The 27,123-nt window shown below is 40.9% G+C and overlaps 1 protein-coding gene across 5 annotated transcripts in view; it reads left to right on the forward strand.

Annotated features, from left to right (window-relative positions):
* RNF152 (ring finger protein 152) overlaps positions 1–26,914 on the forward strand; it is an 80,709-nt gene extending 53,795 nt beyond the window's left edge. For all 5 annotated transcript variants that reach the window (XM_057526908.1, XM_057526904.1, XM_057526905.1 and 2 more), the window contains one exon: positions 18,820–26,914. In XM_057526908.1, coding sequence (XP_057382891.1) covers positions 18,970–19,581 — 612 coding nt within the window. In that variant the 5' untranslated portion in view covers positions 18,820–18,969 and the 3' untranslated portion in view covers positions 19,582–26,914. The remainder of the gene's footprint in view (positions 1–18,819) is intronic.
* The last annotated feature ends 209 nt before the right edge of the window (positions 26,915–27,123 follow it).

Raw genomic sequence — 27,123 nt, forward strand, 5'->3', positions numbered from 1 at the left:
CAACCATAAACCAACTAAGTAAAGTTCAAGATTGCTTGGCAGGGACTTCCCTGGTCCAGTGGGTAAGACTTCACGCTCCCAGTGCAGGGGGCCCGGGTTCGATCCCTGGTTGGGGAACTAGATCCCGCATGCCACAGTGAAGATCCCAAGTGCCACAACGAAGACCCCGGGGCAGCCAAAATAAATAAATAATAAATAAATATTTTTAAAAAAAAGATTACTTGGCAGATATCATTATTATTAAGAAATGTATCCCACTAAGCGTGTGTGGAGTGTTCATGCTCAGTAGTTAGATGAATGGAGCTATGTTGTCCATCTGAGTTCAGTTCACTTGTTTCTGTTTATATTTAATTTTAGGGTTGATTTTTTTTCTACTTCTCTGATTTAATTATTTTGGGGGATATGTAAAATGTTCACAGGACTCAAAAGTCACAACTGTATAAAAGATATACTGAGAGAGGCCGCACCTGCACATCCTTCCTCTCCGTTGCCACCCCTCCACTTACTGATGACCGTTTACATTAATTGGTTTATTCTTTTGAGTTTATTTTTGTAGAAATAAGCAAATATATATTCTTACTCCCCTTCTTAATCTTTCACCTTGCTTTCTTTTCACCTGACAGTATAATCTGGCTGTCATTCCAAAGCAGTTCATAGCCGCCTTTCTCATTCTTTTGTACGACCACATGCTACTCATTGGGGGACTAGAAATCAATTAGTTTCGATGAATGGGGATTTAGATTATTTGTTCTCCAGCATATTGCTATTGCAAATAATGGTGAAATGAATGAATTACCTGTGAACATGTTATTTTGTATTTATGGAGGTGTATTTTCAGAGTGGATACTTAGAAGTGGAATTACTGGGTAGAAGGTAAAATCATAAGTAGCTTTATTAGATAATGACGCATTCCCCTCCTACTGATTTGTTCTCTCAAGAGCAGTGTTCGAGAGTGCCTGTTTGGGGGTAGATTATTAGAGCCCTTTTTAGTTAGAATAAGGAATTATCAGTGGCTCTCAACCCTCAGTTGACATGACAATCACCCAGGGAGCTTTTTGCAGATATTTACCTTGGAACCAAACCCCCCAGGCACTGATTTGCTCAGCCTCCAGTGGACTTTATGAGGCATAGATTCAAATTATTTTGTCGAAGTACTAGTTTAACGTCTAAGTTTAGTTACCAACATAGTAACTCTTTCCTTTAATGAACTTACTGTTCTGGGAAGAGGTAAATGAAAGCATACTGTTAAATGCATGAATCTAATCATGCTCATGATTTCTGAATTGCCTACAAATACTGGTGACCATATATCCTTAATTTTTCAAAAATGGCCTGGTTTCTATCAGTTTTCATTCATTCTACGAGCATTTATTGAGCACTTACTGGATGCCAGTCATTGCTTAGGTACTAAGGAAAGACTACAAGACAGACCAGATCCTGTCCTTAGGGTATTCATTCTGGTTGGAGGAGACAACAGGTAAAGAGGAGGCCACTGAACCCCTCGGTTGGCCAAATATGGGGTGTGTGTAGGTTTTTGCCCTTAAGGAACTCACTTTCTAATGGGGGAGACACAAGTAAATAGAATATGATCATTATAGAAAGGGGTCCTTAGAGAACATACTAGTGGCATCTAACCCAGCTAGAGGGATGAGGGGAGCCTTCTTGGAGTTGGTGATGGACATTTGGGCTGAATTTTTCCATACTAAAAATGGGAGGGACAGCATCCCAAGCTAAGAGAATGATGTGCGTGCAAAGGCTTAGCAGTGAGAGAGGCACATTGCTTTTAGAGAAGTGTAAGTGCCTCAAAGTGGCTAAAGTGTGGGCTTCGAGCCAGGGCACGACAAAAAGAAGATTGGATAAGTAACCACAGGCCACATCATCTGCTCCAGTGCCTGGTGCATAGTGGGTGTTAAATAAATCATTGGATGATTGATCGCACGAATGATAACTTGCTGATTTGTGGAATAGAGCAGTTTTGCATTAGTGTTTTGCTAACTACATTCAAGGTAAAAGGAATTGGTGTTCCCAGTGTATTTGATATTTTATCTTGTGGATAAAGCTGATTTTTTTTTTTTAATGTAAAAGGCAATCAGGTTATGAAAGTAGCCATAATGGGGAAGGGTCACCTGGATGATGTATTGCCCCATTCTGGATTGATGGACAGAAAGAAACATCTCTTCAAATTGTTTTCACAATGCTCCTGTCTCTTTATCTGCTTATTATAATCCAGCTTCAGGGATAGATGGCATTTTAAAAATGCGTAGTCCTTTTGGCCCTGAGAGCCCTCGGAATGTTTCCCATCAGCTAAAGAAAAACAAACGAACTAGACTAATAGACGGCACTTGTGTTCAGTGATGTTAGCTGTAGAATGACTTCCTCAGGAAATTGTGTTGTGTGTGAGTCTGGTTCTGTGGTTTCATTGATATTCCAAATTAGACTGGAAAACGGAGGAATTGCGACAATTCAAGCAATCATTTGAAGGACAGGAGTTCTGGTGGAAGCTGGAATTGAATTTGCAGCTGTAGCAGTGGGTCACTGTGAATCACCTTAGATTTGAATTTCTTTAAGGCTTTGCTACCTCTTCCCTCCTTTAATGTAGGTTAAATTCAACCTTGTTTCATTTTAAGTTGCTCAATATCTTGAGAGCGTTAGAGAATTATTTTCCGAAATAGACCGGCTATCTCAATAAACCAACGTAATCTGATTCCTGTGACCTACATCGGCTAATGGCTGATGAGACATCCATTTTCATTTAAATCTGTATTTGTTGTTTTATTTCTACTATTATTATGTCTCTATGAAAAGTGTCATGATATGCATAAAGCAAGGAAACAGCTATTTTCTCTGTTGGTAAGAGTCATTGAGTTTAGTAGAAACGTAGAACCAGGAACAAGGAAGCTCGCTGCCATAGTATAACTGGCATAGAGATTTGAAATATGATTTACCATTTCTTCTGCTAAAATATCTTGAATTAAGAAGACATAGATTAACCATGTTATTAAAGGTACTCATAAAATAAGAACAGACTGACAAAAGCTCAGCAATGTGAGACATAGAAAATTAGCATTTGGTGATTGAAAACACATGCTTGGTTAGCATGACCTAGTATAGGTGGGCTCCATATAAGGGTGGCTTCTAAAGTCCTATCAGTTTTATTTGCTGACCTGACTCTATTTTAATTTGTTTTCTATCAATACTTTAAAAATGAATGCTTGTTAAATCAGACTGTTTTAAACTCAAAGATAGAGTTTGGGTAATGTAAAAAATATTAACTTCCTGTTTTTAGATACAATTTATGACTATTCTAAGAAAGATGAGTTATTGAGAAATTTTTTCACAAATGAAATGAAAGCTGAAACTCAGTAAGTTATTGGTAGATTAAATAGACTTAAGTTAACAGGGCAGTACATGGCTATTTGGGAAATGTATTTGCCTTACTGAATTGGGATAGCAGTTTTCACCAAGTAAGACTTATCAATTATTTTATTTAACTGAACTGCTAGCTTTGGAAAATAAGTATTCTGTACTATAAAGATACATATTTTTATGTTTTAAGTAGTTTTAGTTAGGTAATGTGTCTATACATGTGTACTAAAAAAAATAAAATATCCACATATTGTGAATAACAATACCAACTTCCCTACTTATTCAAATCCAAAATACTTTAGGATGACTTTATTCCAACCAAAAAAAATATCAAAAGGATATTGCAAAAGGCTTTGGTAGAAATTATTGTTAAGTGTTGGTCATTACTGATTAATTCAGATATTCTGACTATCAATTGTTTAAAAATATGACTTAAATATTTTACTTCGGGATTCCCTGGTGGCACAGTGGTTAAGAATCCACCTGCCAGTGCAGGGGACATGGGTTCGAGCCCTGGTCCGGGAAGATCCCACATGCTGCAGAGCAACTAAGCCCATGTGCCACAACTACTGAGTGCATGAGCCACAACTACTGAAGCCCGCGCACCTAGAGCCCATGCTCCGCAACAAGAGAAGCCACCGCAATGAGAAGCCTGCACACCGCAATGAAGAGTAGCCCCCGCTCGCCGCAACTAGAGAAAGCTTGGGCACAGCAACAAAGACCCAATGCAGCCAAAAATAAATAAAAATAAATAAATTTATTAAAAAACTAAATATTTTACTTCCCCTAAAATTGAATGTATTTGATGTGATTGAGATAAAATTGCAATAATTCTATAACAAAACCAGTTTAAGATGTAAGAATTGTCCGTCTCTGTTATTTTCAAAAAAATGAATTGGATCTTATGTGGCCTATATATAAAAATATACTAACAGATCATGACACATATATACCCCCACACACACATGGCTATATTTAGAATATGTATTAATATTCTAAAAAGGTTACATAATTTAAAAAAATGTTTTGGAAGTAAATTGTTCCTTATTTGATGATGGGACCTTTAAGCTTTAATATTAAACAAGAAAGCTTTTTTTTTTTTCTTTTAACAGAAGTCATTTACATGTAAAGTTTTTAAATAAAATGAATCTTTTTTTTTTTTATCTGACATAGAGCCTGTATTTTTACAGTGTTTTTTGCTTTGAGGGTACTTGGTGAGAGTAGGGGGAACATTGTGTCCTAAATTGCTTAATTTTTTTCTGTGCAGCCAGTTTAAATGCTTTGTGCACGGTCTTGGATATAAAGATTTGGATAATCCATAACCTCACATTTCAATTTGGGGCTCCTTGGAAAGTTGAATTATTTTAGTTGAGATAAAAAGAGAGTAAGTGTACACTTTAATGTGGTGTCATTTAATAAAGGAGTGCCTGCCATGAACCATCTAAAGATGTGTCTGTTTACAGAGGAGGAAGGCGCTCCGATGAATAAGTAGCCAAGGGAGAGGTGGTGAATCTAGCATTTCCCTGCGTTGATTCTATAATCACAGCCCGGTGTTGATTGAGAAAGGAATTTACGAGGCAAGAAATGGCTGTGGGCCCAGAGACAGTCCTTATTTGACAATGTGATGATCTGATAATAATCACTCTGGCCCTGCACAACCCCTTACAAGTATTTTACTGTAGCTTTTCAGAGGTGCGAAGAATGGGAACACTGCTAAGGTTTAATCTCTAGAAACTTAAACATTTGTGATTCATAGTTCTCTTCCCCCACCTTCATTTTTTCTAGAGGGCCTATTAATGAAAATACCTATTTCTTTGTTGTCTAATAATTGGCTAGGTGAAATATAACTTCATATAAATAAAAGTATGCAGTAAAGCTAGTTTCCCAATAGTTGTCTAAGTTTCACATGGAAGTCAGGACTTCAGTAGTTAGAAAATTTCAAGACGCAGAGAGTATCAGGCCATCTCTGTAACCTCCAGACCCCTCGCTGCTTTTCATTAGAACCACTCTCCTCAAAAATGCTACCTCCATCCAGTGGTCTGAACCGGAGACTGGGGATCTTTCCCTCATTCCTCCCTTGGTCTCCCCTCTCTCTCTACTTCCATCCTATCTCCAAGTCCTCTTCATTTTCTCTTCCCTTTTCCTCCATCCTCATGGTCTTCATTCCAGCCTTGCCCATCCTTCCCTTTCAGCTGAACCCCTGCCAATTCATCCCCACTCTGCTGCCAGGGGAGCTGTTAAAAATAACGCACAGTGGAATATTACTCAGCCATAAAAAAGGGATAAATTCTGATACCTGCTTTAACATGGACAGACCTTGGCACACATGCATAATGAAATAGGCCAGACCCAAAAGGACAAGTGTTACATGATTCCACTTACACGATGTACCTAGATAGGTAGTTCCTTGGGACAAAATGCAGACTAGAGGCCACCAGGGGCTCAGGGGAGGGGATGATGGGGAGTTATTGTTTAATGGATATAGAGTTTCTGTTTGGGATGATGAACAAGTTCTGGAAATAGACAGTGGTGATGGTTCCACTACATTATGTATGTACTTAATGCCACTGAATTATATTCTTTAAAATGATTCAAAATAATAATGATAATGCAGTTGTGATTGGGATGCCTCTCTCCTGTGAAGTCTTCACGAGCCCTATCACCTCCCAGATAAAATCCAGGCTCTGTGTAACAGGAAGGGAGGGGCCCTTGTTCCATTCCTTGGAATCCCACCTCTTCCTACAAAATAAGAACTCCCACTTCTGCCTTCTCCTGGGGGCCTCGGCCTTCCTCCAAGCCCCTTGCTGAGAGCGGGAAGGAGGAGGAGACAGGGCCCTGCTTGGCCTGTGCTCCCCCCACCCCACCCTTCCCCCTTCCTCCGCCTCTCCTCCCTCTCCCATCCCTCAGACCTGTTCACCCTCCTTGGGGGCTTGTGTTGCTCGCTGCACCTGCTGCCACCTAGTGACCTGGCCTTTTCCAGCCTGCGGGGACAGCTGCTTTGATCGTTAGGATCAGAAGGGGAAGGAGGAAGAAGTGCCTTTGGGCTTTGGGGCCCGGCTGTTTCCTCCAGTCTTGCTTTAGAGCCATGCGGCCGAGCTCATGTTTTAGCCCCCGCCTGCTTCGTCATCTGCTTCTCCATTGAGCTCAGAGCCTGGGGGGAGGACTGTGCTTCATCGGTTGACTAGTTAGCACTGCTCCAACCCCACCACCCTGCGTGGGACCCAGTCTTCTTCCTGCTGCCTGAGATGGCGATCGTACCTGGAAGAGCCAACTGGATGCCAGGCACTCTTCTAAGTGCTCTCCGTGTGTTAATGTATTTCAGTCCGAACAACCTGTGAGGTAGGTGCTGTTATTATCACCTTTTACAGAGATACTGGAGTCACTTGCTGGCGGCTCTGGCCTCTGGGCCCTGTTCTTAACCACCCCTCATTCTGTCACATCTAGAACTCTGTGCTTTTGCATATGCTGTGTCCTTACCTTGGAGTTGAAATGCCGTCTTTTTCTGAAAAAAATCTTTCCTGGCTTCCCCAGACAGATAGAGGTGCTCCTTTTTCCATTTCTGTTGGATCCCCTGCCCACCCCCTGCATTAAGCCCAAATCACACTTGTGCTGTAGTTATGTGAGCATGGTTGTCTTTGCAGTGATGGGCCCCATCTTTTTCTCTTTCGATCCTTCAAACCTAGAACAGTGCCTCTTAATACATATTTGAATGAATGCATTTGTAGTAGTATTTGCTACTCTAGGGTTTTCTCTGTGAAGTTGAATAAACACCTTATATACAAATGTCATGGTCCTGGGACATCTGAAAGGAACCTCGGAGTATTGCTATTTTCCCCTAAGTCAAAGCCCACAGGTAGGGTTTTAATTACACAAACGAATTCAAAGATAGAGAGCAGAGCAGCGGCTGCGAGGGACGGGGGTCTGGGGTGGAGGTAGGAAGGATGGACTGGATGAGGTGCAAAAGGGACCTTTGGTGGTGGAAATAGCTTGATGGGCACAGCGGTTACACAGCTGCACACATTTGTCAAAACTCATTGAACTGTACCCTTAAAATATGTGTATTTTATTATTGATAAACTTTACCTCAAAGTTGACTTAAAAATATAAGAAAGCAAGAGGAAAAATCTTTTGGATTTATTGTTTGGTTAGGAAAGATGAGTTAATGATTGATGGCCTTTGGTTGCAGCACTGTTCAATATCTAATTTGGGAGGGTGTACGTTTTTTCTTTTCTTCTTACCTTGCCTAAATGGAAAATCAACCCTCATTGAGTTACTGCAGCCGGAAGTAAGAAAAAGCAGAGGTAATGAGCAGACTGACAGCTGACTCCGCATGGCGCTTAATTTTAGTACCGATGCCTTTAGGAATTCTTTGCAGCTTCAATTTGAGGCTTAACTCGTGCGATGAATCATCGATATTGAGGGTAGGTAGGGAGGTTGAAGCAATGAACACTCTCTGCTCAAAGAAAATAATCTCATGAATGCCTTTTGAATAGGCTTATTTGAAGTGATAGCTATAAAACCCACCAGGTTTTTAATGTGCCATCCTTTTTTCAAATGTTTAATGTAGAATATTCTCCAGGTAACCTGAAGAACTCTTAAGAAATAAGGAAATCCAAAAAAGAGGGGATATATGTATACATATAGCTGATTCACTTTGTTGTACAGCAGAAACGAACACAACATTGTAAAGGAACTATACTCCTAAAAATTAATTTAAAAAAGAAATATATATATATATATATATATATATATAAATTTTTTTTAATGTGTGAAAGTAGGTGAGTCTTAGCAATTAGGTGGTTTTTAAAAAATTGAGCCAAGACTTTCCTGCCCTTCCAGCCTTAAGATGCCTCAAATTAATGAAGTTCTCATTGTAAATCATCCACGTTCTGTGGCACTTTGAAGGAATGCTCCACATGTTTGGGAAATGTACCCATTGTCCCTTCTTGGTAAAGGTGAACCATCAGAAGATGCTTCTGTATAGGGCTGAGATTCACTTGGCCAAATCTAAATTTGTTGAGCTACTGAATGACTATGCAGATGAACACAAGAATTGTATCCAAAGTTCAGACCATCAGGAGGCATTGTCATGGTGTCTTTGTGACATTCCATCAGATGAAGGCTTGTCTTCAATCTGGTGCTGTCATAATGACTTCTAGAATCATTGCTTATTTTGTTGAAGCAGTGGATCCATATTTTTAAGTGTGAAGAAAGTTTGGAACCCTATCTGTATGTTCTCACTAATGGTACTTGCTGTTGGTGAGACAAGCAAATGTTTGTCATTGTTAATGTTCTTTGTTCAACTCTCTTTCCTCCTGTTGTCTGGGAATAGTCATTCAAAAAGACAATGCATCTGTAAAGCTGATATTCCCTTAATGTCTTCCCAAATAACTATGAAAATATTTTGCATTCTCTAGCTTGACAGAAAACTCAGTTAAGATAACTCATTTTAGAGCAATAAGATGATTTGAGGATGGATATCTCTGGAGTAATACACTGAATTTCTGGGATTAAGGACAGAGATGATGAGAAATGATGTAGATCTGAGGTCAGCAAATGATGTCCTATTGGCCAGATCCCATCTGTGGCCTGTTTCTATAAAGGCAGTTTTATTGGAACATAGCCTCTGCTGCTCCTTGACGTGTGACCTGACTGCTTTCACACTTTGGTGGCAGAGTTGAGTTTTTGCGGAAGAGCCTGCATGACCCGAAAAGCCTAAAAGCCTAAAAGATTTATCATCTGCCCCTTTACAGAGGAAGGCTGTGGGTCCCTGAAGTAGATGAAATATAATGGGAAAACATTAAAAAACAAATTGCCTTAAGATTTCAGTGGTTGGAATTTGTGGAATTTGTGGTTGGGTAAGAAATAGGAGTGGGGATGCACGTGTGTGTGGTTCATATTATGAAAATGCAAATATTTACCTAGGAAGTTTGTCAGGGGCCTTCGGAGGTTCTCTGTCCCCTGCACGTGAAGAGCAGGGGCAAAGGGGACCCTCCACAGAGAGAGGCCTGTGCTCCCCAGAGCACTTGCCTACTCGGACAGCCCCTCAGTCCTTAACTCACAAGCTTGGCCCTCAAACATCCCCCCCACCCAGTGATGATTTAATGTGCTTCCCTGGCATTGGGCTGTCTTTAGATATCGCAAGGTATCGCTGCCTTGCGATACCATCTTAAACTCCTGCATCTCTTGAGACTTGTGAGCTCAGAGCCACCTTGCTGTCTGGGATGATGCTGACATGGGTCAGATGGAATGCTTAATCAAATAAAGGAAATTTCGGTGTCCTTCCCTCTGACTCTTCTTGCTCTCCAATGTCTCTGAAGTGGAAAGAACAGTGGGCCAGCTTAGGCTCCTTGGGTTCCAATATCCTTTCTGGCTCTAACAGGCAATGATAGTTTTCTGCTTAGTGGTTCTGTCTAAGCCCTATGCATGATCAATTGAATTCATATGATCACTTGAAGAAGAGTCTCCCTTTCAGTGCTTTGTCTACCCTTCCCCTCGCCTTTGCTTCTCTTTCCACAGATCAGGTTGCACAGTCAGGGTCCTTGAGGGCAGAGACTCTTGTTGCCATGGTGACCCCAGTGCCTTGAGTAATGCTTGGCACTTGGTGGATTCCCAGTAGATATTTGTTTACCTCCTACTACATATTTTATCTTAGTAGGTGTCCAGCCATTGGGAAGACTTAGGATTTTTGTTTGTTTTCCATTCCTTTACTTTACTTATGTGCCTGGCTTGTCAGTTCCTTCAGCTCTACTCAGAATTCTGAGAGTTGGGGTAATTGATCTTTTCCCCTTTGCTGTGCCTGTCTGTCTGATGGCATCTTTTATCATCCCCTCTCTCCAGGGAGTCTGGGGATCCCCTGACGGTCCTTTATATCTCTTCTCTACCTTTATGACCATCTGCAACTTTTCTCTTTGCCGTCATTGGGTGATCAGAGCAAGTGAAGGTGAAGCTGTGTGTCTGATTGATTCCAGCATTAATCTTGGCCTCTCTATGAGCCAGACAGTTATGCAGGCTTCTGCTCAAGGGACAGTTGGAACCACCTTCACGTAGTAGCAAGTTTGGATAATGGGAATATCTTGCTTGAGCTGAGAGGGTTATTGATTAAACATAAATAGTTATTCCTTTGATAGTTGCTGCAAATCGAGGTTGTGGCTGTTTCTTTTAGGGTGTTAGCTCTCTTTAGACTCCTTCATTAAACCTAAGGCCTAAAGGAAGAAACTTCTAATATGTAAGATGCTTCCCATTTATTTTAGATGCCCACTCTCTCACGTAAACCTGCATGAGATCATTGACAGTTAATATGTATAAATGATCTGTCAGATGTAATGACTATAGAACAAACAGCCTGACAGCTCTGTCATGTTGTTGAAAACCCAGGAGTGTGGTTAGCAGTTATTTAGGTCATAGAACTATTGTTACTAGAAGGGACTCTAGGGGATCATCTAGTCCAGTGTCCTTGGAGGTGAGGACACTGCAGCTCATGGTGAGGTGATTTGCCTAAGGTAACCCAACTACTTATAGGCAGAATTAGAGCTAAAATCCTTACCTCCTGATTCCTAATAGTAATGATTATCTGATAGATACTAAAACGAGCAAACCAACAAAAACCAGTGGTTATTATCAGTCGTGGCAATAATGAAATTTGGCTTTAATTCCTAAAAATGTCTTGGTTCCAATATACTTTGATTTTAAATATTCATCACCAAGCTGTGGATAGGTCAAATGCATTCATCTTTTCCCTACCTTGACTTAAATGAAATGCTCCTATGTAAATACATCTCTGGAAACTGTGGTTCGGTTTCAGCTGCTTGGTTAGTTGCATTTTTGCAGCGAAAGGATTGGCACGTGCAGAGATATGGCCCCTACTCTGTGTCCAGGTCCATCGGGCTCGTGGTTGTCCCATTGGGCAGTGCTGGCAAGGCTAGCCCTTTGTGTGGCAAGTCCCCAGGCTGACCATGGCATTCTGGTCTGCTGCTCTTTGCCCATTTAACCAATGACCTCTCTCTCTACCCTGCCTGCGTCTGCTACCGGGGCCAGTCGGCCTCCAACACCGTCACCGTCCTTTGCCCCGTCCCCCTTGGTCACTCAAGACTTTTAAGTAACCATTCTCACTTTCCAGAATTTTTGCATCTTCAAATACACAAACCATGATGCTCATAGGAGAAAACAGGGCAACTATTAAAGCTCGGGCCCATAGAATTCTCACTTGAGATTTGTCAGTCCTGGAATCCACTGCCTTCTCCATGAAAACAGAGTGTAGTTATACCAATTGGACTTTACACGTATTAGGCAACTGTGTCCTGAAAGGGTTGCTCTCTGCTACCAGAGGACCAAAAGTCAGCTACACATCTTGTCACTGCCAGCCATTCCTATTCTTGCCATTAATTGGAGTGTTTGTCAAGATCCAATATAACTAAACGGTCTTGCCAGCTGAAATGCCAGACTAAATGGAATTGTAATTAATTTCTTCAATCTCAATTCAAATATTTACATTTTCTTGAAAAATTAAGTAAGTGACCTGCATCAGAAAGACATGCTATTTTTTTTTTTTTTTTTTTTTTTAAAGGATTTTCTTATTTATTTATTTATTTATTTATTTTTGGCTGTGTTGGGTCTTCGGTTCGTGCGAGGGCTTTCTCCAGTTGCGGCAAGCGGGGGCCACTCTTCATCGCGGTGCGGGGACCGCTCTTCATCGCGGTGCGCGGGCCTTTCTCTATCGCGGCCTCTCCCGTCGCGGGGCACAGGCTCCAGACGCGCAGGCTCAGCAATTGTGGCTCACGGGCCCAGCCGCTCCGTGGCATGTGGGATCTTCCCAGACCAGGGCTCGAACCCGTGTCCCCTGCATTAGCAGGCAGATTCTCAACCACTGCGCCACCAGGGAAGCCCAAGACATGCTATTTTAAGAGAATGAGAAGAGCAGTATAGTGACTAGTTTAGTCTCTGACTTAGAGATTTTTCTCAACACAACTGTTGAATTTAAGATCGTTGTGTAGACCATTAAATGGAATGATTCAAGGTCAGCCACATGTAATTAATATCAGTTCGTGTCACAAGTGGGGAGAGGCTTCATAGTTGATGTCACAGACGCGGATCTAAATCAGAACGTATGAAGAGTCTTTATAGTATGAACAGAGTAAAACTACCTGCATTATAGTCGGCGGGTTTCATATTCGAGAATTTCATATCCCAGGATACAGAGGGCCAGCTGTCCTAGGCCATTTTAAATAAGGGGCTTGAGCAACCTTGGATTTTGGTATTCGAGAGGGGATTCTGGAACCAAGCCCCCGCAGATACCAAGGGACGACTGGATATATTTCATCAGCTTTTCTAGCCTCATATGCCGAGACTTCTAAAAGCAACTGGAACTATAAAAATTCAGTGTTGGAGACCTTTGCTTTTTTACCACCCACTAAATTCATGGGAGCACTTTATCACACCCACACCTTTAGTAAAAGTGCTTAAAATTATACAGTTTTTTAAAAAGAAGAAATTTTATTTTATGAAAATATATCGATGTGGTAAAGCAACAAATGTCCATTGCCCCTAAACAACAATTACAATATACACACCCCTCTGGTTTTGGCATTTTCCCTCCAAGTCACACCTTCCTCCATTTATACAAATCTCAGTTTTTTTAACTATTTTAAAACCAGGGTGTGCATTAGTATTGAGTTCAGTGATCATTCAAGGCCTTTAATTTGTATATTGTACAGTTGACATTATTTATGAAACTACTGTTTTTTTTTATTTTAGAGTAATTTTTAATTAAGGTAATATATATTGTCTTTTTTTTTTGGCTGTGCTGTGCAGCATGCGGGGATCTTAGTTCCCCTACCAGGGATTGAACCCATGCCCCCTGCAGTGGAAGCTTGGAGCCCTAACCTCTGAACCACCAGGGAATTCCTGAAACTACTGTTTTATGAAGATACGTTTGAACATAAATTCTAGATCGTAAGCCACAGTTAGTTTGAGAATGTCCTCCCTTAGCTGCTATTCCTCTTTTTGTAGTCTGGTTTTTTTGTGTGTTTTTTTCTTAATTTTTACTTTAGGTTCTTTCAAAATAAACTGTTAAAAATCGTTCCAATATATTTCAGTTTACACCTGTTCTTATGTGTTCTACCAAAATACTCTTTTGTTTTGAATTTGAGTATTTACTTTGAGCATCATGTCTTGCTCCTGTAAGAAAACTAACTCCAAAGACAGGTCTCTAAAGCAGCTGCCAGTGTGTGCTTGTGTATCCTGTGTTTGACTAGGAACTCCGAGTTTCTTTTTTAGCTTACGTGGACCTTGTTTCTCCTGTAGTTGACTCATATCTTTTGAGTTTATGATGAAAGGGAGAAAGAAGATTCATCATTACCTTTGGTCCAGAGCCTCATAAATTGTCTTCTCTTTACCTAAATAGTCATCATCATTACTAATTATGCTACAGGAAATAAACTGGAATTCAGTATGGGCAGAATCAGTGTATAAATCAGAGAGCTGCCGTGCTGTCAAAATGACTTGAGTGGCTGAGCACAGAAGATAGGAACTGTTTCCCCTTCTGCCTCTGTGTTGTAAGGCCTACACTTACTTGGATAGAGTTGAAAATTGAGTTGTATAATCTAATTTTAAAGGAACTCAACACCAATTAAGTGAACATTACTTGGAACATAAATTCATGAATACAATTGCATGTTGGTTTTGTTGAAAAATGATGGTGTGGCAGGTCTTGGGGGGCAGGGCCAAGAGGAGTGCTCGCCTTCCTCCGCCCAAGTTGTTGCACACGGCCATACTTTGAGAGCCAGGAAGTGCCTCTGGGTAGACCACACCCGGCACCCTGTGGAGTCCAAGTCAGAAGGAAGGAGGGATTAGCTCCAGGGCTCCCTGAGCCCTTTACTACCTGGCAGTGCCTGAACACACTTGACCTTCAGCCACAAACTCTATCACCCCTCATTAGCCAGTGAGGAAGCAGGCTCTAGAAGCTTTAGGACTTGTTCCAGTGGCACCGCTGGTGGTGACAAAACAGGGATTTGACCCAAGATTCTTTGAAGCCAAAGCCCCTATTCTTCCCACTCTGCTAAGCTGTTTCCCACATTTTTCTATGGAAGGAAGGTAACTAATGTGGAAGTAGAGAAGGGTAAGAAAGGAACTGGTGGTCACTGTTTCTATATTGGTGTCACAAAGTATTTTTTTGTTCCCAGCTCTCTTTACCTAGAAGGTGGTTGCCCTGAGTGCCATTGTTAAGGACAGCTTTCTCCAAATTCATAAAATGGCAGGAATCTGTGCTTTTTTTTTGTACCCCTCCCCAATGTTTTTTTAGTTGAAGTATAGTTGATTTACAGTGTTGTGTTAGTTTCAGGTGTACATCAAAGTGATTCAGATATATATACATATATATGTATATATATATTTTTTTCTTTTGCAGATTCTTTTCCATTATACTTTATTACAAGGTATTGAGTCTAGTTCCCTGTGCTATATAGTAGTTCCTTGTTTATTTTATATATAGTAGTTTGTGTCTGCTAATCCCAAACTCCTAATTTATCCCTCCCCATCTTTTTCCCCTTTGGTAACCATAAGTTTGTTTTCTATGTCTGTGAGTCTGTTTCTGTTTTGTAAATAAGTTCATTTGTATCATGTTTTTAGATTCCACGTATAAGTGATATCATATTTTATTTGTCTTAATCTGTCTGAGTTACTTCGCTTAGTAATGATAATCTCTAGGTCCATCTGTGTTGCTGCAAATAGCATTATTTCATTCTTTTTTATGGCCGAGTAATATCCCACTGTATATATATACCACGTCTTCTTTATCCATTCATCTGTCAATGGGCATTTAGGTTGCTTTCATGTCTTGGCTATTGTATACCCCTCCCCAATTTTTTTTTTTTTTTTTTAAGGATTTTCTTATTTATTTATTTATTTATTTATTTATTTTTGGCTGTGTTGGGTCTTCGGTTCGTGCGAGGGCTTTCTCCAGTTGCGGCAAGCGGGGGCCACTCTTCATCGCGGTGCGCGGGCCTTTCTCTATCGCGGCCCCTCCCGTCGCGGGGCACAGGCTCCAGACGCGCAGGCTCAGCAATTGTGGCTCACGGGCCCAGCTGCTCCGTGGCATGTGGGATCTTCCCAGACCAGGGCTCGAACCCGTGTCCCCTGCATTAGCAGGCAGATTCTCAACCACTGCGCCACCAGGGAAGCCCCCCTCCCCAATTTTGTTATTTCTGCCACCCTAGTTCATTATGATCAATCTCTGCCCCCCACCCTCCCTTTAACATTCACATCTTCCTATGATTTATAATATTATGGCCTGCTCTCTGTCAGCGGGCTTTAACAGTGAGGATAGATAAGAGCATTGGTTAAGATTCACCAGCAAACCCTGCGTTCGGTTTTTATTTTCTAAGAAAAAATAAATTCAGTACCTTGGGTATAAAATTAGAAGAATTCCACCCTCATTGCTGAGACTTTGGGGATTTCTGCTTCCGTTCCACATTCCCCACCTCAGTGTCCATATGCGTTTTCCTTTCTGAGCATCAAACACTACCCTCTGCTTGGACCTGTGGCTAGCAGACACCGTATTGAACAGCATAGACCAGACCATCTGGCTGTGAGCCCCCTAACTTGCTTGTTCTGCCCCTCTTTTCTCAAATTTCTCTACTCTGAAAAGAAAAAGAACTGTTCCTTGATGCTCTTCCCTCTAAGCTATCATCCTATCGCCTGACATCACTGCATCACAGGGAACTCTGCTCCTCACACGCCAGTATCCCGCCAGTCTCCATCATACCCCTGGTCCCCTGCTGAAACCACACCCCCAAAATGCTAGTGACCTCCTGGTCGCCACACCTCAAGAGCGCTCACTGCTCATGGCCCTTTGCTGCCTGGAACTCTTTCATCTGGGTTATGTGCTGGGAGGGGTTCCTGGGTTTCCGCTGATGTCTGCCCCTATTCTTCCTTTTAGCCAGGCTTAACGATAAGTGCTCCCTAAGGGTGTCTCTCTGCTCTGCCTTGTCTGTCTCTGGTTGATATCTGTGCTCTGGAGATGCCACCGAGATCTCTGAGATCTGGTTCTGACTTTGCTCTGCAGTATCACAGCGCAGAGTACTAACCACTGCGCGATCACGGTGCGCCATAGTCCCTGCGGCTGCTCTGCAGTATCAGATCCATATGTTCAGCTTTCTTTTGACTCTTTAACATCTTCCTGAATAACTGATTTCTTTTATCTTCCTAGCCCCTCAAATGGAATACGGCCCAAACAGAACTCATCATCTTTTTCTTTGCCATCCCTATTTCTCTTAATAATACCAGCCTCCCCTCAAGACTTGACCTTGGACTTCTTCCCCCTTACAGCCTCATTGTCACATGTGGCCAGATCCCACTTGACCCCTGTAGGACCTGTCAGCACTTTTCAGCTCTTCATTCTCATCAACACTATTGACTTCAGCTACTCATTATCTCTTGTCTCATATTATAATAGCTTCCCAGCAGGTCTTTCCAGTCTATCCTGAATATAGCTACCTGATGAATCATTCTCATATTCTTAACCTTTCTGATGTTTTCCCATTGCTCACTAGAAAGTCCCACATCCTTGGCACTCGAGGCTGTCCACGGTCTGTGGTCTGTGGTCTGTGGTCTGTGGCCCGTGCCTGGGTCTGATCACCTCTCCCCTTCCTGTGAGCCCTGCTCTCCCTGACTGGGCCTGTGGGAGGGTGCTTGCCAGTTCTGTGAGAATTCTGTTTCTTTAGAAGGCATCTGTATCAAAGACCTAAACTTACAAGCTAAAACTGTAAAACTCTTAGAGGTGGCATCTATAAGTTACTCTTGGATTAAAAAAAATCTTCTAGCCGATGTCACAGCTAGAGTATAAAAATAATTCTGTAGTTGCTCACCCCTTTTCCTTTGCTCATGCTGATTTCTGAACTTGAAAATAACCTGTCCCTGATTTTACATGTCTGAATCCTCTCCCTAATCCAGATTCTTCACTGAGCCGTCCTTTATTCCTCCAGCTCCAGTAAGACATGCACCACTGTATTTCTATTATAACTATTTACTCGCATAACTATTTAAGTACCTCCAGGCTGGGAGTTTCTTATGAGTGGTGACAAGGTCTTTGTTACAAGGGACAAAAATAGATATCATAATGCTTGACACATGGTAAATATTCAATGAGAATTTGAATGAATAAATGAATGGAAAAGAAAATATGTTCACTAGTTCATTTTTGCCTAACTTTAAATTGCTTAAGAGTAGTATTTGGGTCTGATTCATCTTAATATCCTACCATGGCTAGCTTTGTGCATAACAGATACTCAGTAGATATTTCTTTTTTATTTTTATTTCCTTTTTCAGCTTTACTGAGGTATAATTGGCATATTAAATTGTAAGACATTTAAAGTTGACATCGCGGTAATTTGAAATGTGTCTACATTGTGAAAGGATTCCCCCATCTAGTTGATTAACATGTCCACCATCTCACATATTTATCTTTTTTTTTTTTTTGGTGAGAACATTTAAGTTCTACGGTTAGCAAATTTCAACTATTCCATAACTATTTCTTGAATTAGTGGATAGATGAGTAGTTGATTATGTTAATAATATGAGCTTTCTGAATGCTATGTTACTATATTTTTACTTTCAGTAATTTAAGTGCTCTTACTACAGCTAAAATATTTTAAAATGTTTCTCTTTTGATTGTCAACATTAATTTTTATCAGTGATTATTTTTGGCTTTAAACTTTTTCTGCATGTTTAATTTTGATTTTAACAAATCGTAATCATTGGGGAGGGGTGCATTTTTAATTTCACAAAGGAAATTGGAAAGAAAAAGTAGGTTCACTTTTTAAGAAAAATGTGAAGGAGGTTTTCTGTGTTATTAGCTCCTGCTTCTGGGTGTAGGTGGGGTTCTAGGACTGACAATTATTTCTGCAATAGTGGTTGAATAGTTCTTTCCAGTGTCATCATGGCTCCATCCACAGACACATAATTTGGATGCTTCTTTGGTGGCAGCATTTTAATTACCTGTGGGAGAGGAACAGTCCTAACCCACATCAAGTGAGCGAGCTAGTTACGTGAAATACCTGGATTTGTAAAGTTGCCTATATCTGGCAGTGAATACTTACAGGAAGATAAATAGAGTCAGAAAAAGAAGGTCAGAGGATCTAAGGAAAGAAATTTACTTTTAGGAAATGCTACAAACTTATTGGAAACGAGAGAACTTCTGCAGTGTATTTAGAAGAACAATCCAGAAGAACAGCAGACTCCCTCTGTATACCCCATAGAGATACTTGTTTCTTCAGAAATAAGCAAAGTATTCGCGGAGACAATTCGTCACTGCCCACTGGGCGTTACGGGACTCCTGCAGTCTCACAAGTGGGAAACTCTACCCTTTTGACCTGGTGTGAAGACTTTTGAGCAGTTGTATAAATCCATCTCAACTTGTTTGAGGTAATTAAGTTGGTTTGCATTTTTTGTCTCCTTCAGAAATGAACACGCCTGAGTATGCTAGATGCCTGTGAACTCCCCGACCCCCCGGCGACTTTGGAAAGACTGGAAGAAAGAAGCTGGCGGAGTGGTGGGCTCTGAGAACAATCTCCTTCCCCTCGGCCTTGGCCTTCCTGCCGGCAGTCCACCATGGAGACGCTCTCCCAAGAGTCTTTGCTGGAATGTCAGATCTGCTTCAATTACTACAGCCCCCGGCGAAGGCCCAAGTTGCTGGATTGCAAACACACGTGCTGCTCGGTGTGCCTTCAGCAGATGAGGACGAGCCAGAAGGACGTGAGGTGCCCCTGGTGCCGGGGCATCACCAAGCTGCCCCCGGGCTTCTCCGTGTCCCAGCTCCCGGACGACCCCGAGGTCCTTGCCGTCATCGCCATCCCGCACGCCTCCGAGCACACCCCAGTGTTCATCAAACTTCCGAGCAATGGGTGCTACATGCTGCCCCTGCCCATCTCCAAGGAGCGAGCGCTGCTGCCCGGAGACATGGGCTGCCGTCTGCTGCCCGGGAGCCAGCAGAAGGCCGTCACCGTGGTGACCATCCCGGCAGAGCAGCAGCCTCTGCAGGGCGGGGCTCCGCCCGAGGCGGTGGAGGAGGAGCCAGACAGGCGGGGCGTGGCGAAAAGCTCCACGTGGTCCGGGGTGTGCACTGTGATCTTGGTGGCCTGCGTCCTGGTCTTCCTTCTCGGCATCGTGCTCCACAACATGTCCTGCATTTCTAAGCGCTTCACTGTGATATCCTGTGGCTGAAGAGGGCCGCGCGGAAGTCTCTTGTGGGTGCCAACTAGGGGTTGAGCAGGTGTTGGTGATGGATCGCGGTGAGGAGATGGGGGGCCACGCTGATCATTGGGTGCCGAGTGCTGGCCTCTGGGCTGCCACTTGATTAACCCACGACAGACACGAAGGGCAGAATGTGAGGTCTCAGCAAGACACCAGGCAGAGCGCTCTGATTATTGGTGGCAACAGCTTCCAAGACGATCGCATGCATCCTCATAATCATGTATTAAATGGACTGTAATTGATGATTTCTCAAAATCATGTTGCCAGATAGACCTATTCTACTTAGATGTTAAACTGTGGAAGTGCATACAATGTGATCTTCTCTAAATGTGGTAGATTAAAACAAAGATGCTATGTATACAAGTAGAATTAAATCTGAGAATCCATGTAAAAATTCAGTGATGACATGCAGTGCTGGTTTCTTTCCTTTTTAAAAAAATGAAACCCAGTCTTCATTTAGTGGCTAAGGCCTTTTATACTTTTTGAATGGCACCCAAATTAAAATAAGTGAAGTGGACAGTTGTTTTTTCAGGAGGATATTTGAACAAGGGTTTCCAGTGTGTTGTGTTTTGTCACGTACCTCCATTTTTCTTCCCTTGTAATTAGAGCTCGCTATGTGTTTATTAAACTGAAAGCCCAACAGGGGAGCAATAAACTGAGTAATAATGAGAAATGCCTAATCCCACAGGAAACCTACATGCCAATTTTTCTCAAGCCATCTCACAAAATAAGAATTTTAAATGTAAATATTGTGTATTTGTGTGCGTGTGTGTGTGTGTGTGTGTGGGTGTAATTTGATTTACCTCAGGTTTTGAATCTTTTCAGAAGAATCCTGGGAGTAAGACTTTGTGGGCATGAATGAGTCCGGGGTCTAAAATGATGGCCACCTCAAGGGCACCGGTACCCACCCAGTGAGGTGTCACAGACACGTCACTTCCAAACTTGCTCCTCTTCTGTGTATTCAAGTCCTGTATTCTGTAAGGCACTAAGGGAGAGGAACAGAAGATTCTGTCTTTTCTCCCAGTTTTGATGTATTGTAACAGCCATGAGTGTTGGTAAACAGTAACAAACTTGCACTGGCATTTTAAGACAGTCCATGATTATTTTTTGAAAGAGATTGTTCCATGAGAGTTAACTCATTTTGAATTCCAGTTTCCTCTTGTTGGTATAAGTGAGACTATCTCTTGTATTTCAAAATATGTTTTCATTGAGAAAAATGGCAAGGTGAAGTAGCAACTCACATTCCCAGTTTAAGTGGACCAGTTCATCATAAATTCTCAGACGTTTTTAAATGTGTAATGGCCTGCAGATGCTCATGAAGAAAGATCTGCTGGTCTTAAATGATATATTTCTATCCCTGAATGTGTGTGCGTTCAGACATAGCTGTGAGCTTTACAGTTCCCTTCTAGTTTCTCTTAACGGAATTCATGAAGCAAGTGGTATGTGCCAAGGTCTCTGCTCATAAATATGTCTGTTTATGTTCCACTGAATCCCTGAAAATAAGGGACAGAAAAATAAGCAGTGACTGGCTCCAAAAAGTAAGGCTAGAAAAAGCCCTTAAGACTCAGATAATTTAATTTACTTCTATGCTAACTGTTACCTTCAAGCAGCACAAAATATGCACATTAAAGTGATGGAATTAATGAGATAAAATGACAATATAATGAATAGAATCCCAAGCTAACCCTGTTCATTGACATGAGGATTTGATATAAAAATATGAACATGGGTTTTTCAAATCTTTCAAATTTGTCATTAGACCTGTAAGAAATGTATTTGAAAGCTCAAACTAGAAATTAGGTTAAAATGCCATTTTATTGTGTAAGCTATTGGGCATTATACAACAAATAATCTAGGATTTATTTGGTATTAATAATTTAGGTATCCCATTAGCTGAATGCTATCCTCTATTATGTAACCTAATATACTGTTGGGTTAGTTTCAATTTCTCAAACTCTCCCAGGCTGCCGTGATGCATGTCTGACCTAATTTCTGTTCCTCTTGGAAAAAAACCCCCACAGAAATGTTACATTAAGAATTCGACACTTCAAATGGACTTTACCCTTGCAGTATTAAGTCATGCCATTTTCAAATTAATTTTGTGAATGATGTCTACATATGTTTATGTCCGGTATGAAATGACCAGCCCTGGAGTGTAGTGTGTGATAGAATTCTACATGGTCTGTAGGTTATATATAGACACTAACACACGTGATGATACAGTGCCCTGTGTTTCTTAGTGCAAAGCTGTAGAGTACAAATGTCCATGTACCTTTTACTTAAAAACAACCCTGTGCTAGAGCTGCAATTAAGCAGTGCAAAATTAATCGGCTCTATGATAGATTCTTGACGTTACATTTTAAGGTACAATAACAACCAAAATCAGAATTTTTCGTGTGAGTCTTACTGACGTAAGAACAATTGTTTATGTGGATTCTGCCTGCAATTATTTATTTGTGTACCTGCTTATCAGGGTGTGCAATCCTGTGCGTGCACATATCTATGTGATGTCTCAGCCTGCCAGGTAGGATTTTTATAGGCTTAATGATGTTTATATTTTTGGCATCCCATTGCTCTGGCCTCTTTGGCCTTTACCCATGATACTAACAACTCATCTACCCCATGTGACTCAAGTCCAGTGACACAATCAGCCAGAATTCACAGTTGCACATCAATGAAAAAACTCACAACTGAAAGCACAGAAAGAGCTGAAAGCAACCTCTGGTGGCTTCATTTTGTAGTTGAGTCTGCTGGGGCCCCCAGAGGTGCGAGCCCGTTTGTCATTCTGCAGCAAAAGGGGGACCAGAACTTTGTACTGCAGTTTCCTCCTTCCTAGACCTGTCGACCTCTCTGTTGGTCTATGATCTTTTTCAGGGAGGATCAATACCCTTTACTAACTCAACTATTAAGTTTTTTGTTTTTGTAGATTTATATATTCACTTTAGTTAGCATCTACCTCTCTGGGAAATGAAAGGAGGGTTGATTTAGGGATGAGTATAGATAGTTAAAGAGAACCATGTGATCTGAGTTTTTTTAATTGCAAAACATTGGTCCCCCCCCCTCCCACTTGAGCTATAAAGGACAGTGAGTGTTGTGTAAATAGTAAACTATAAGAAGCATGAATTTTCATCTTTATTAATGATCTTGACATAAGCAAGAGAATGCCAAATATGCTAAGTAGAGCCAAGTATGCTGTCAAAAAGCATTGTCTTTGGAACATTTTTGTATAATGACCTGGGGCATAAGTTGTGAAAATGGGTTGTGCAAATGGGTTCTCAGTTCCAGTCATACTTTACAATCAGAAAGCTATAAGGCATTTCCTTTAGGAATATAATTAAGTTTAATCTTGCACATGACTTGAGTGGGTCCCTTGAAGGTTAAAACCGTGTGCTGGTGCAACCTTGGGATCTTCTAGATTGATGCTGTTCAATAGAACTTTCTGTGATGATGGAAATGTTCTGTAACTTATGCTGTCCAATACAGTAGCCACATTGGGTGCTGGGCAACTGAAATGGGATTAGTCTGAGTGAGGAACTGGATTTTGTATTTTATTTAATTTAAAGTTATTTAAATAGATGCCACTCACATGTGGCTAGTGGCTATTATATTGGACAGTGCACTTCTGGAGGGTTGTGCAATGGAATCTAGCATCAAAATATTAATGGAGTAAACAGAGTAAGGCGAAGAAGAGAGTTTGTGGTTTAGTAACATGCAGTTGGCTTCAAAAATATATGATCTCAAGTATGACAGTAAAAATGCATCAATTGCTCTTCAGGGTTATTACTTAGATACTCTGGGCCAAGGAATAATCAGTGAAGCTTAAAGAGTGCTTGATAAAGCCCCCTTTTCTGGGATCATTAGCTGCATGTGAATCTATTGTCCAAAAATAGTTAGACAGTAGCTCTAAAACGTTTGACTTGCATGACCTGTACTGTAAAATTGTGTTTAGGGTCTTGTGACCAAAAAGTAAATGTTACAGGAAAAAAAAAAAAAAGCCTAATGAAATCCTTTTTCACTTTCAGGGTCTTACCCAAACGCCATCATTGCATTAGTAAGGTATGAAATAAAAGAGCAAGCAGGTTTTGCAGTGTTCACGGGGAGTGTTTTGGTTTGCCCTTGAAGTCTGACAGCTCGTCATTGTATTTGAGGTGGGCATAGGTGGGCATCATTTTTCAGATGCCAGACAAAAACATAGGTACTATTTTTAGAGTGAGGTTTGACATTGTTTTCGTCCTGTTTGTTTTTTTTAGTTATCACTGAAAGAATCGAAGATTTGAAGCCTTGCACAAAGACACTTTGTTTTACATTAAAAAAAATTGTCCATGGAATTTAAAGCCTTGAAGGTTATTAAAGTTACTAAAATTGCTTTTTAAGTGAATAAAGGGAAGCAGAAAATTGAATTTGAGATATATTTTCATAGAAAGATCAGACTCTTCCTGATAGTACAGTATTTATTCCAGTCTAGATTTGGTTTTATAGAGTTCTCATAGTTTTATTTGAAAAGCTATGCTGTGTCTAAATTGGTTAGTCTGCTTTTCATTGTCTAAAAATACTGTGAACCAAAAGCATTTGCTTCAATTTAGCAGAATTGGGTTGATTTTTTTTTTTTTTTAATAGAGAACTCATCAATGGGCAGGACTCTTTAGTTCATCCTTAAAAATGATTAAAATTTTTTTTGCCCAATGATAGTTTTTCTTTAGACTTATGAGGAAATTAGAGGTCTAAGGGTTATTGGTATGAGAGGAGTGATATGCCAATGGTTTGAATTACTATCTTCTCTTAGAAATTATGCTGTCAACTAGTCAGCATTTTGTTTTCACACAAGTGTCATCAGTCAGTCAATCTGTCATCCTTGACCTAGAAGGAGAAGTTGTTCCTTACCATTTCCACCATTCTCAGTAAAACATTGCCCACAAAGTAATGCGTACTGAAAGAGAAACTCCAAAGAAGAATGAGTCAAGATAATTCAGCAACTGTTTTGAAAGTGGTAGTCTATTTCACAAGTGATGACAAGTTGCTGAATTTTGTTAAACATGAAAGTCTTCTAAAAAAATAAGTGGAAATTCAAGCCATTGATTTTCCTGACACAATTGATTCACTGTATATAGATATATATCTATATCTATACATATAGATATAAATATATATGTAGACACACGATTTAGCTATAACTGAAGCTAAAAAGATCAAGTAAAATGTTTTCCAATGTGGGTTATATAATGGTGAATTTAGATGTTAATTTCTCAACAAATGTTATAGGCTGCATCCATTTTGTCAAGCCAACTATCTTTGGGAGTGTCTATATAACTAAGCTCTTGAGACTTTTCAAATATATGAAGGGGTGGGTTCTACCATATACATTTTGTTGGAAAGCCATTGATCATTAAAGAACATTAGTGGGTGGGGCATTTAATTTCTGTCTTCCAAATGGCTTATTTTTTGGCTCTGCTCAAGTGGTCGAGGGTAGAGCACCATTATTCTTGAACTCTTGCAATAATGGCTCTGATTTTTCTGCACAAGTTTCCTTGCACAGTCGGGCCAACGATTTTTTTTTCAGGGTTCACTGCCTGGGGTACCCCACTATATACAATCTCACTCATGATGTAGTGGTGCTTGAAAACACTCATCTCATTAGCTGGACTTTATTATTCTAGTCTACGGTTTTTGATACTATTCATATTATGATCTTTTTAGAGACAATCAGTAATATTTGGGGCAAAGAACTGAGGGGTCTCTTGAAGTCTGCAACAGCATGTATTTTCTTTGTTTTTCTGGGGGATGTTCTCTTATGGCTGTCCCTGTTCTTCTAGAACACTGCTCTAAATTCATCTCCATGGGATGTAGGGCTAGTAGCCCATGTGAAAGTCTTCTGTGGTCTCCCTGGGATATGTTAATTGGATTATTCTAGCAAGAGTTTTCCAAAGGGAAGCTCAGTTTTTAATTTGACATTTGCTTTTTGAGAATCCAGAGGTAGATGGTTGGATGTGATGGTTGTGAAGGAGCATGGGCTGTAAGGAGGAGGAAATAGATGAGGCAGATGCCCCTTAAAGGGGAACAAGTTGAGATATTTAGGTCATCCCTATTTAAAAAGTGGGAGGACACAATAGTTGGTGTCTTACCCTGTGCTTCAGAAAATTCCTGGTTGGATTTTCCTGGCTGAGAGAAAACCCAGCTCTTAGGTAGGTCCTGTATGGTAGAGGTGGAGATGTGGCATTGGGTCTATAGCAACAGATAGGAAGGTATCCCCAGAGAGTGAGAAAACACTTGCATAAAGGGAGGGAAATCCATAATGAGATGATGACTCCTGAACAAAGTAGATAGAAGATGAAGGTCAATCGTGGCAGAAACCAGCTGAAGAAAGAAACCCAGGACAACTGGGAATAACTTGGCCAAGCACAATTTGTCATTCCAGTATGGCCCACCAAATTCAATTCAGGATGTTTAAACTGAAGACAAACAGGGAATATGGTCAGCTGATGAGAGGGTCCAAGGAGGCCCTATTGGGTGTCAGCACACAAGACAATTTCAGAACCTGCTCTGCAGCTGGTTGCTGAGTCATTGCAGACAAACTCTAATGACATCCTCTTAACCATGGAATGCAACGCCTGTGCCTGTGGATATATCCGGACTTGAGTAGGTTAAGACTATTGGGAAGACTCATTCAGAATATTTCAGTTTCTATCCAGGTTGTGGTCATTTATTATATTTTTTATTCCACCACTTGTTCCTGTTTTGCTCCCTTGGCAGATGCAGGTGGGGAGGCTGGTTTCAGCTTGGGGTGGTTACAAACTCCCATCACACGCCATGCAGCTGCTGCACAGGGTCCCTGCCATTCGGATGGCTCCACTGGTGGGTTCCCTGGCCCTCTTGATAACTAGTACTCCAGTCAAATGGCTAGATTAATGCTGCTCAGAGGCTGTTAACTTAAGTCCTTGACATGTTTCATTTACAATTATGTGGATTATTTATTTTAGAATCTTTTCTTTTAAAGGGCCAAATAGCCCTACATATAAATGAGCTGCTGGACTGTGTAGAAAATATTGTCCAAATGTTGCCAAATATTGACTTCGTTAGGGGGGTATCAAGCTTCTGTTTATAAATCTGAATGTCTTAGAAGCATTCTTGCTTGCTCTTTCTGTTGTAGGTGGTGTCTTAGCAAGTCCTGAGTTTTTCCAATGAACCCGATTTTAATATATGGTATTTTTGTATGCCAATCTGGTGTCTTGTCCTTTGTATATGTGGTAATGTTGATTTTATGACTACTGTTAAAACACATTTGCTATGATTAAAATTCATAAAACGATTTCAAATAGACTCGTGTTGGTTTTTGCCCCCTCACCCCATGAAGAGAAAAAAATTGGCTGGAATTTTCATCATCAGAGACTCTAAGAATTTTAATAGACTTGGGTCATAAAGCAACAAGCTGCTTCTGAACCAAGGATTTTAAGTGGAGTTGACCTTCAAGTGGCTCCTCTGAGAAGCCAAAGAACGCATTTGTAATGAGTAAGTCCA

The sequence above is a fragment of the Balaenoptera acutorostrata genome, chromosome 13 (assembly GCF_949987535.1).
Source record: "Balaenoptera acutorostrata chromosome 13, mBalAcu1.1, whole genome shotgun sequence".
Classification (NCBI taxonomy): domain Eukaryota; kingdom Metazoa; phylum Chordata; class Mammalia; order Artiodactyla; family Balaenopteridae; genus Balaenoptera; species Balaenoptera acutorostrata.